Source organism: Fragaria vesca, linkage group LG5 (genome assembly GCF_000184155.1).
Source record: "Fragaria vesca subsp. vesca linkage group LG5, FraVesHawaii_1.0, whole genome shotgun sequence".
Classification (NCBI taxonomy): domain Eukaryota; kingdom Viridiplantae; phylum Streptophyta; class Magnoliopsida; order Rosales; family Rosaceae; genus Fragaria; species Fragaria vesca.
In genome coordinates, this window is record NC_020495.1 from 11,837,990 (window position 1) to 11,849,378 (window position 11,389).

General features: G+C 39.0%; 3 protein-coding genes across 3 annotated transcripts in view; 2 read left to right on the forward strand and 1 right to left on the reverse strand.

The window, feature by feature from the left end:
- Positions 1-2,712: 2,712 nt before the first annotated feature.
- On the forward strand, positions 2,713-5,893 carry LOC101302265 (cytochrome c oxidase subunit 6b-1-like). The gene is made up of 5 exons (XM_004299623.1): positions 2,713-2,866; positions 3,810-4,091; positions 4,215-4,297; positions 4,398-4,479; positions 5,497-5,893. Exons 1-5 carry the CDS (start codon positions 2,825-2,827, stop codon positions 5,548-5,550), a joined length of 543 nt encoding a protein of 180 aa, XP_004299671.1. The 5' UTR covers positions 2,713-2,824; the 3' UTR covers positions 5,551-5,893.
- Positions 5,894-7,036: 1,143 nt separating this feature from the next.
- LOC101302557 (histone H3.3-like) lies at positions 7,037-8,169 on the reverse strand. Its single transcript, XM_004299624.1, has 4 exons — positions 8,095-8,169; positions 7,861-7,932; positions 7,684-7,760; positions 7,037-7,525 (listed from the first exon to the last, which is right to left on the reverse strand). Exons 2-4 carry the CDS (start codon positions 7,930-7,932, stop codon positions 7,264-7,266), a joined length of 411 nt encoding a protein of 136 aa, XP_004299672.1. The 5' UTR covers positions 8,095-8,169; the 3' UTR covers positions 7,037-7,263.
- A 1,577-nt stretch (positions 8,170-9,746) lies between these two features.
- LOC101296674 (serine--tRNA ligase-like) overlaps positions 9,747-11,389 on the forward strand; it is a 4,454-nt gene continuing 2,811 nt past the window's right edge. The window contains exons 1-5 of the mRNA XM_004301282.1: positions 9,747-9,844; positions 10,254-10,465; positions 10,567-10,715; positions 11,021-11,114; positions 11,224-11,372. Of these exons, the coding sequence (XP_004301330.1) occupies positions 9,747-9,844; positions 10,254-10,465; positions 10,567-10,715; positions 11,021-11,114; positions 11,224-11,372 (702 nt within the window). The remainder of the gene's footprint in view (positions 9,845-10,253; positions 10,466-10,566; positions 10,716-11,020; positions 11,115-11,223; positions 11,373-11,389) is intronic.

Genomic DNA, 11,389 nt, shown 5'->3' on the forward strand with positions numbered 1-11,389 from the left:
CCCCTACCCCCTACCCCCTACCCCTCCTCCTCCTCTCTCTCTCTCTCTCTCTCTCTCTCTCTCTCTCTCTCTCTCTCTCTCTCTCTCTCTCTTCTCTCCCCGAGTTCTCTAGCCCCTCTTTTCTGCCGGACTTTCCCAGCGTGGCCTGTCGCTGTCCGGCCAGCCACTGGCCGCCACTCCACCCCAGTTCGGACCCCCGCCACCTCCTCTCCCTCCCCGGCCTAGGGCCCGAGCTTCTAACCCGCCGAAAGAGGAGAAAAACCGTCGGAGACGCCGGGAAGTATTTTCGCCGGAAATCTCACTTCCGGCCGCCATAGGTCGGAATCTTTGGCTCATCTTGTAGCCCTCATCAAGAGTTCAAGGAAACCTCACTGGAGTGGCGATTTGGATGTCGTCGGGCTTATGCCTAGAGTTGTGAGTGGACCTTTGTTTTAATTGAAAAGCATGCGATGAATTATTTTGTTGATCATTTATTTCTTCTGATGAGACTTATTGATTTCTCGGCTATTTGACAATTTTTCCTCCTTTAGAGAGATCCTGAAAATGAGATTTTCGGTGGATATGTTTATTGGATGTTATGAGTATAGTATGTATATAAATGCTAGCTAGCCCTACGTGCTTGGTCCGTCATAATGAGGTAAAATGTCATTATGGCGTGACGTGAGTGTTAGACACAAGCGTCATAGCCCTATATGAAAACTACTTTCTTTTCTAGTTTATTTAGGTTTTCATATAGGGAGTCAACAAGTATATATACACTGTCCTCTTCGGTCATAATGAGGAAAAATTCCATTATGGCGCGACGTGAGCGTTAGACGCAAGTGTCGTAGCCTTGTATGAATTCCTATTTTTCTAATTTGTTCATAGAATTCATACAAGGAGTCTGACGAGTGTAAATACATACACATATATGTTTATATATAGTTTAGCCTGCGAGGCTTCATTTTATTTGAGTTGGTGACTAGCCGGAGCTAGTCGTGAAATTGCCAGTTTATGAGTTGAGCACTTTTGAGCGGTCGCATGCAGTATAATTTCTTTGGAAATTAAAATGGGAATGCATAAATATTTTTTATTAATTTATTTTTGTCCACTCACTCTAACGTTTTCAAATGTTTTCCCATGGGCCTTTCGTTTTAAAAATGCCCAGCTTGCAGGTTAGCTTAGTTGAGGTCGGGCGTACATGGAGATGAGGCATAGTCATCATATAGCTTCCACTTATTAATTTATTATGTTTCATTTCTTCCTATTAGAGTTGCTCTGAACCTATAAAAGGTTGGATATGAATTTGTTTAGATTAGTAATTAATTTGGGTGGTGTTGTGATTTAGGGAGCATGAAGGCTCCAAGAGTTTAAGGTTGGATTTAAATTTTCAGAAGTGTTTGCAGGTTTTATTAGGAAGGGTTGTCCATTTTCAAGGGAGGTTATGCCGATTTTTCGGTAAACTTTCCTTGGTGGTGGTCCCCGCAAGATTTATTTCGAGTTTCAAGGTGAAATTCGGGGTAGATCTTGACAGCAATAGTCAAGAGTTGAGCATTAGAAATAGTTCTTTCGGGCTTCATTGTTGAGGGTTTTGCTCTCCAAGAGACAAAGGAAAATATGACAAATCATATAGTAGTTCCGCTCGACTCTTTGAGTCAATTCAAATGCACTTTAATGAAGAATGTTTACATTCAAGAACTTATGAAATCAAAAAATGTGTACATATGTTATGAAGTTTGAACTCATAATCTCAACGTTATTAGTTATGCTAGCTAAACAACCAGGTCATTGCTCACATACAGATATGATAGATTTCTAAACTGGCCTATGTGTTAAAATATTTAGAGTCTAAATCTATGTCAACAAGAAACCTTAATGTGATAACTCCCCAATGTTCTTGCCAAAAGTGATCAAAGCTTTGAGACCATAATCAATTGATCATATATCATTTCCTCCAAGAAATACAGACTATTATTGATCTCCCCCACATGTCTGTTTTGGGCCAACTTGGAAGGCCCAAAAATCTTAGCTTACTGTGTGATAACTATAGAGAAACTGGATTATAGGCCCAGTTCCTAGCTATGTGCAAGAACCTCACCCACCGGCAACCATCAGCTGATCAGCAGCCAAGTGGGACTGAGAATATGATTCTAGTCTTCTAGAACAAAGGAGAAGAAGGTTGTTCCCTTGTCATAAATTTACAGAAGTGCACCCAAATCTTTCCAATTCTTCCTAATTCTTTCTTAATACATTGCCTACCAAAGATATAGTAAGTATTTGTAACACTCACCCAATTAGTATTTGAGGGAGCTCAACGAAGCTCTCTCAAGAATGTGAGACTAATTCCTCATCACGTATAACTGCATGAAATTAAAAACCTCTCATACTTGTTAGCCGAAAAAAGAAAAATATGCGATAGTTAAGTCGTTAAGATTGATTATTTAAAATACGATTCTATGCTAAGCTGTTCGATCAACTTTATACACACTCGATCGTTTCTTGTGATTTAATTGAAACTTCTTTTTATCTATAAAAACCTTTTCTGCTTCTATTTTCTAATTTATCACCAAAAATCCTGGACCGGACGCTACAAAAGACTGCACGCATTCCGTGTGACCACCGTTCCCCGCAGCAGCTCGTCATTACCAAAAAAATTCAACCTCACCAGTTACCACCGCAGTAACGCAGTAAAAACACTCACGCATCTTACACTGTAAGACCTAGAGTCGCCCACACGCTCTCTCTCTCTCTCTCTCTCTCTCTCTATCGCTCACATTTCAGCTTTGGGGAGATAAAACGCCAGCGCAGCTGAGGTAGATCGCTTCCTCCTCCTCTTCTTCCACTAATGGCGGAGCCGCAAGCCGACAAGCCCCCAACCCTAGCTGAGGTAGCTCTCTCTATTCCTTCTCCTCTTTCCCTCAATTTTACATTTTCCTTTCATACCAGTGTTCACTGTTTTCCGTTCGATCTACTCATACCTCTGTTCACATTGAAAATCGCGTCCGTTTCTGGATCTATTGAGCTCCGATTTCAATGATTCCTACGTTGATGAATACGATTTTTTTTTTTTAATTTTTTTTTATTGAGTGATTTGAGGGATGATTTTTAGTGAAGATTAAGAATTTAAGAGCGTGATTATCTTGTTTGTCAGATGAAGCATGCAAATTTTACTTGAAATTTTGGATTGCCTGCTGGATGAGTTGTAGGGATGGGATTTGGTGTTAAAGACGCAATTAGGGAGTGCTGTATTGACAGGTGTTTGGTGTTGACTGAATTGGTGTGATGCGCATTTCGGTTTAGTTTCAATAGGTTAACTGAAATGTTTAGCAACAAATTGGTTCTTGAATTAGATCAGCATTTTCAGGCTAGTGTGTCAATTAGGCTGGTAAAGAATTATAGGATACATGTGGTTATTTTGGACGCAATGATGTCTCTTTTACCTGCTTATGAAAGATGAGACTGGAACTCAATATAGTTTTAGGAAAGTATCGATTGAGGTTGGATCCATGATTTGGGGCTTATAACAAATCTTAGTGCCGGATTCTGATGAGTGATGGATCCATGATTTGTAAAATATCCAGTTTGTCATGCCAATTTTGAACAAGCTTGAGCTAGGGAAACGGGAACGGGAAGTAGGAAAATTTTACTGCTTAGTAGGTACGAATATTTGTGATGCAGAGTGGGGCAATATATGTTCCTGATAGTTTTTGTGTACCACATTGTTGTTTAGGGTTTAATATGCTTTGTCATATCTCCTTCTGGATTCCATTCTTTTAATGATATTTAAGCAACAACGGTTGAAGTATTTTCCATCATACTTTGGCTTGTAGCAATACTCGTTGGAGAAACCAGTTGTGGCAACCAACCCAGACAATGCACCTAAGGAAGTTGTACCTGAGAAAGCTGAGGAAGCACCTGCTGCTCCAGAAGAAAGTCCAGTAGTTACACCGACTAGTGAAGAAACCAGTGAAGTCAGTCCTACTGTTGCTGAAACTGAAGCAGCCCCTGCTTCTGAAAACAGCAGTGAAGCAGCTCCTGAAGAAAGCAGTGATAGTACTGAAACCTCAGTTGAGCAGCAAGACGAAGCAGTTGAAGAGACACCTGAAATTAAGGTTAATCTGCACGTATAATGACTATAGATTATATTTTGTTAGCTACCTATGTGCATAATGCTTCTTATTAACTTGGCTTATATTTGTTTGATCTGTTCACTGACATTCTAGTTTTATGTCCAGATTGAGACAGCACCAGCAGATTTCCGTTTCCCAACTACAAATCAGACAAGGCATTGCTTTACCCGATATGTAGAGTATCATCGGTTAGTACAAAATGAAGTCCTCTTCCTCTTAACTTACAGTATGAAATGAAGTTCTTGCGGTGTTTGACCATAATTGTCTTGTGTATTTCCATGTTATCAGGTGCATAGCTGCAAAGGGGGAAGAAGCTCCAGAGTGTGATAAATTCAAAAAGTATTATCGTTCTCTTTGCCCTGGTGAATGGGTATGTAACTTATATTTGAGGCTTTTCGTTCATCCACTGTGTCAGATGTGAACTTCTTTTGATTTTGTTTTACTAATTCAAATCCATATTAGAAGTATGGCTTTTGCATCCTTTATATGTCATGTGTATGATGTTAATAGTTTCAGTAGTTAAGTTGTTTCTACCATAGAACCACTCTTTTCTTAAATTATCTTATTCAAGTTTTGACCCGTTAAGGCAGGAAACATGCTTAGTTTTTTGCCCCTGTGGTGCGCAGGGCTTTTGGCAGTTTGTGTTGCATTTGGGGTCAGGATTTAAAAATTCCTTTTTACCAACAGTATTGTAAATTTGTTATGTAATCTTTTGATTTTGTCATTCAGTCCAATATCTTTAAGCAGTCTACTTAAATTATGTACTTTTCCTGATACAATTTACACTATAAACTTAAATGATAAATAGTTTTTTAAACTTGTCACCTTGAAAAGTAAGTCGTATATAATGTGAGTTATATAAATTATAAAGGTATATCAATTGGTTCTGCTTGGTGTACACAAGACAGTTAAGAAAAAATAATCTGGTTTACATAAGCCTTTTTGTCTCTTATTATCTTATTCAAGTTTTGCTGCCGGGTCTGAGTGTGGTGAGGAAAATGTGTGGGTGGAGTGGAGTAACTTTTGTGTCTGCACACTCTGGTGACTTTCTGTAAAAGATGCAAGATAGATAAAGAGTTCTGCAAATGGAAACTAGCTGATCTTTGTTAATACTTAATAGAACTAATGCACATTTACTTATAACTCAAACTTTTACCACTGCTTGTTCTTATCTACTTATCTGCTATAACGTGTGTTTTTTGAATACTGGTCAGTGCACACATGTGCTTGTTCTGCTGTTGAGCATGATCTTTTCAATGTCTGCCTACCTGCTATAAGTAGAACACATGTCTTATCCATAGTTAGCTGCTTAGTTGCTTTAAGTTCTGTGTTCTTTAGCAGTTTTCAGTTCTCTAAGTTTGACATGTGTACTATTTATGTATGCCAGGTGGAGAGATGGAATGAGCAAAGGGAGAACGGAACCTTCCCAGGTCCTCTGTAGATGGTGCCTGCTTAATAACAAAAGATATGGTTTGCAGTCTGCTGTTATATCAAAGTTTTTCCTCCAATAGATGAGTTTCTACAATGAGAGTGCAACTCTCGGGGAATATCCTATTTGAAACAATGAAATTAATAAGAAATTTTGGCTTGTCTCAGAACACAGAGAATTTGTAGTTCATGAAATCATGTTATTGCTGTTCATCATCATCAAGATGCTTTCTTACTCCTGCTAATTTTCTACATTAGCTGTTGTACGGTAGCTGACTGAGCCTCGCAAGGGTAACATAGCGTTTGTTGTCAAGGTCTTACACACCTTCCCCAAATAAAGATTGGATCTTTTTGACAAACTATCATGGTCATATGCCAATTTATGCTTAGAGGTCATAGATAGATTAGGTTACTCTGATTCCATAATGGACTTGATATCGATATAGTCTGATTACATCAATTTGATTAATCTGATTATTAATGTTTGGTGCCCCCTGTTCCTGATACTTCACCCAAATGATAGGTCTTACAGATCCTGGAAAGGCGTAGGTTTTTTTTTGTTTTTTTTTTTTGGAAAGAGGAAAAACAGGTTGGTTAAAACCTAGGATAACCATATGTAGTTAAATCAGTGCAATTTGTTGTTGGAGTCATAGATGGCGATGTAAATGAATATGGGATTAATCAGGGGGTTGTGCATAACAACCAAACATTCCCGATGTAACAGCCAATTAGGAAAACAAATTATATACCAAATCAAACAGTCTCAGGAAGCAACAAAGAAAACTGCAGAAACAAACTCACAAACTTAAACCACAACAAAAACTCGTATAAATAAGGGTCTCCTTTCTCATTCGGATATCCAACAAATTACAGGTAATCAAAATTGCAGCTTTAGAACATGGGTTCATCAAACATCAAGTCGTTGATCTTCTGTATACTCCTCCTTAGCATGGTGGCGCTAAACAATGGGTTCGCAGCTAATAGGCTCGGAGTCCGTGACCCTTGTAATGTACCTTTTGGACGACGCCTGCCGGGGTGCCGACCTCAACTATTTGGTCAACCGAAACACAGCCATTACAAACGTGGTTGCTCCATTATCCACCGCTGCTCTGGTCTTTAGGGTCTTTGAAGCAGAACAGTGTGCATAAAAATGAAGATTAATGGTTAGACGTATACGTTGTTGCAGCATTGTATTAGTTCCGGAGAACTAAGAAACTTGATAGGCATAAGGCTTGTTGCAGCACTGCATATTGAATTCTGTAACCGTTCTGTGTGATTTCAACAAAATTCTCCCTATTTCCTGCCTGTAACATAAGGCCGAAACGAACTATTCAAACTAAACTACAACTTAGCTACCATGGATCTTTCAAAAACCACCATGAGGCCAGGCATTGCTGTCAAGCTAAATTTACACAAATCCAGCAGCTTATGACTGCTAGGCTGCTTGCAATTTTAATTTAGGCAACCATAGATTGGAAAAAAGAATATACAAAGCAGATGAAGCAGTAACTAAACGAAATGCATTGATAAAAGATAATAGAGGTTCAACAAAATCATAATTGCAACCACAGCAACCAAGTCTTCAAATTGTTATGATTACATACTAACCAGACCAAATTAAAACCCTAAAAACAGCAACATTCCCATAATCATGAACTCATGATTTGATTAATCAATGAAATCCACCAAGCCCCCCTTTTACACAGAGCAACTTCTATTCCTTGACTTAAGCCCTTTCGCCCCTGATTCTCCTGGCGAGTTGAATATCCTTCGGCATAATAGTGACGCGCTTGGCATGAATGGCACAGAGATTGGTGTCCTCAAACAACCCAACAAGGTATGCCTCAGCTGCCTCCTGCAGTGCCAAAACCGCATGGCTCTGGAAACGCAGGTCAGTCTTGAAGTCCTGCGCAATCTCACGAACCAGCCTCTGGAATGGGAGCTTCCTGATCAGCAGCTCAGTACTCTTCTGGTACTTGCGGATTTCACTGCAAAATTTTCACAAAACAAATAATGAGCCACATACTATCAGAAAACATAATCATAACATACAAAATAACCACAATCATAATTGAAAAGCAACTAAAATTTTGATACAATAATAATCAAAATGCTGGTAAAGATAAGATGGGTTTTGATTGCATACCGAAGGGCAACAGTTCCAGGGCGGTATCTGTGGGGCTTCTTCACACCTCCGGTGGTCGGAGCTGACTTGCGAGCAGCCTGAAAAATTCACACATTTTTATTTTCCAAAATCAAAATTCAAAATCTTCAAGAACAAAATTAGGGTTAGGGTTTGAAATGAAGGGGGTCAATTACGAACCTTGGTAGCCAATTGTTTCCTTGGAGCCTTGCCTCCGGTGGACTTACGAGCAGTCTGCTTGGTACGGGCCATCTGTAAAAACCAAAATCAAACCCTAATTCAATCTAAAAAAAACCCCAATTTCAAACAGAATCTAAGAACCCTAGCTTCCCAATTGCAGAAGCAAACCCAGAAATTAATCACAACCCAATTCAATTGAAGATGAAGAGCGACAAATTCGAAAAGAAGGGTTACCTCTTTCTTGTTTCTTGAACTCTTGAGAGGAAATTGGAAATCTCAGAAACTTGGATTTGGAACCGTTTTGGGTGAGAATTGAAAGGTCGTGGCCTCTTTATATTTAACGTGGCGGCGGATAAGGAGAATTTACTTTTACCGTTTTGCCCCCCGGTGGGTAATCGGACGGCGACGAAGGGCGTCTTTTGTGTTTTTTATGAGACTAATCGACGGTGATAGTGTAAAGGTGGGCTATATGCCACGGATTGTGAAACCATGATACTCGTTTCCTATTGGCTTAAAATGCTGTAAGCACTTTCTCACGGAGATTAACAAGTAATTACGTTGTTGTTACCTGGAATTTTGATCTGGGTTCCGTTGTGAGTGACTGCAGGACGGGCTTGGGCTTCCGGTTCGGGTTTGGTTACAACCCGATCTGAGTCAGAGGGTTTGGGCTTATGAATTTCGTGCTGCATGAGTTGGATCGAGAAGTCATGTTTTATTGCTACTCATACTTCAGTCTTCACATATGGAGGTAAGAGCTTATTGCATCCCTGAATTACTAAGAAGGGAGTAGAGTGAAAACTAAAGCTCATTCTACTGGATTTAGTAACCCTCAAAATTTTACATTTATTATTTGTAATGTGAAATTCTACGGATACTGTAATGTATTTTCAACACATTAGAATGATAATTACGAAGTTTGACATGATTTCATACTTTCATATCCTTCTTGCAACCAATGTCAACATTGACGCCATCATCAAGGTTGGACATAAAACTTCCAACGACAAAGCATGGTTGAAGAGCATCCCTCCACGACCTTCTCAACTCTCAATGTTTAGGCTTTATTTTTTATTTTTTATTTTCTAAACAATCTAATTTAGGTTGTTCAAGAAGTTTTTGTTTGTAATTTTTTTTGGTTCTAGAAGGGGCAAAACACCCAGAAAACAACACTAAAAACTAACTAGCATTGTTGGTATTGAAACACCTAGCTCTAGTAGTTCCCACAATGTCATCAAGCAAAGCCTCAGTAACTAAGGTAGACGGATCAATGAAGGTGCATATTACTTTAGCATGAGAAGTACTACTCTTAGCCAGAAGATTAGCAACTGTGTTTCTCTCACGGTGGACATTAGGGGTGGACTCGGTCTCAACGGTTCGGTTTTTAGACATTAACCGAAAACCGAAACCGAACCTTCGGTTTTCTATTTCCTAGAACCGAAACCGATAAAAATATGTAAAAAACCGCTCTTGTCGGTTAACCGAACATCGGTTCGGTTTCGGTGTGGTTTCGGTTACAAAACCTACTATCCGTAATATTTTTCACATTTAACCAAATAACATAAAAACTAAAAATATCAAAGTTGTAAACTATTGACACTTTAAATAAGTTATTCTAATGAGTTCAAACAAGTAATTGAAAGGAAAAGAAAAGCTAAAGTTTATACATAATTCATTTGAAGCCTCCAACATTTATATATTGCAAAAGGGAAGACTACATGAGAGGAAATTATGTTAGACATAAACACTTAAAAACATAATCATGTGTGTGGAACCTTTTTATTTGTAACTCATAACCAGTAAGAACATGACACGTAATATAGAATTACGTATTAATAATTAAATGAATATATGTCGGTTTGGTTCAGTTTATTCGGTTTTTAAGATACATGGAACCGCAAACCGGCACCGCACTACTCGGTTTGTGTGGCTTTGTGGAACCGATTGCCTCAGTTTCATTTGGTTTCGGTTACTCGGTGTCGGTTCGGTGCGATTTTAACCGGTTTCGGTTTTTTCGGTGTCTAAAAGTCCACCCGTAATGGACATATTGTAATTGGAGCTCTTCAAACGCTCATAATTTTCTTGCGGTTCATAATCAGTCCCTAATGAGTGCATTTCAATATTTTCTGAATCAGATTCACCAAGACAAGAGAGTAAGATTCCACAACCAACTTATTAGTTTATTTGTAATTTTTATTATCTGATTATTTTATTTTTTTTTATATCAGAAGGAAAATCTGGTCTAAAATATATAAAATAAAAAACACACAAAAATGAAAAAGAAGACAGAATATAGCCCCCCTCTTCTTCTCCAAGCACTAGTTTCACCCATTCGTGCAGGTCCGCACAATCAGTACTTCAGATCAGTAGCACAGCAATGGGTTTTGCGGGACTAGTCTACAAACCCTCAAGCTCGCCGCACTTCCTTCCCCTTCATCTTCTTCTTCCTTCCGCTCCGCTTTCAAACCATTATCCAAAACCTTCCTCTACCGCCATAGCCACCCACCAAGACCTCAACTTCCTCTCTTCTTCGTCAAGAGCTTCTCAGCCTCTGCCGTACATGCTACTGCCCCCACAGCACCAAAAGTAACAAGCCCAGTTGAGAAAGGTTCTCTCTTTTTATCAACTCGTTTGGGTTTTGAATAAAGTTGAGTTCTTTGGATTTGTTTAGTTAAAGTTAATGTTTTTGTGTGTGTGATTGCATTGCAGGTGTGAAACCGCAATGGAAAGCTGCGATAGATTTCAAGTGGATAAGGGAGAACAAGGATGATGTTGCTGCCAATATAAAGAAGAGGAACTCTAATGCCAATTTGGAACTTGTGCTTGAGCTATACAATCAAATGATGATTCTCCAAAAGGTCAAATATTTCATTCAGTTATTACTGATTGTTTGTTATTGAGGTCTTGTAAGTATCTCGGTTTTCGGCTAGAGTTAGGAGAATGCATCATAGATTTACAAGACATTAAGAGTAACCCAATGTAACATATCATTATATACTAGCTGTTATTTAATCAAATGTTATGCTGGGGGATTATTTTTTTTGGTCTGAGGGATTAGCTTTGGAGTTATTTTAAGGTTGGAGATCATAAGTTTCGTGTTATTTTTAGCAAAGTGGTGTTTTCCTTCTGAATTTTATAGCTAATTGTCACTCACAGAAAGCAGGAAGTTGAGCGGCTTCGTGCGGAAAGGAATGCAGTGGCAAACAAGATGAAAGGGAAGTTGGAGTCATCCGAGCGTCAAAAACTCATAGAGGAAGGTATCATTGGATAAGTCTTGGCTCTGCCCATTTTATTGTGTATGCTAAGGTCGATTTCCAATTTAGCTTTGAGAAATTAGGTACTAATGTTATGATGTTTTGCATTTAGGAAAGAATCTGAAGGAGGCACTTCTTACATTGGAAGAAGACCTGCTTAAGCTTACTGATGAGCTCCAACAGGAAGCACAATGTATACCAAATATGACTCATCCGGATGTCCCAGTAGGCGGGGAGGACAATTCAACCATTAGGAAGATGGTCTCTCTCTCTCTCTC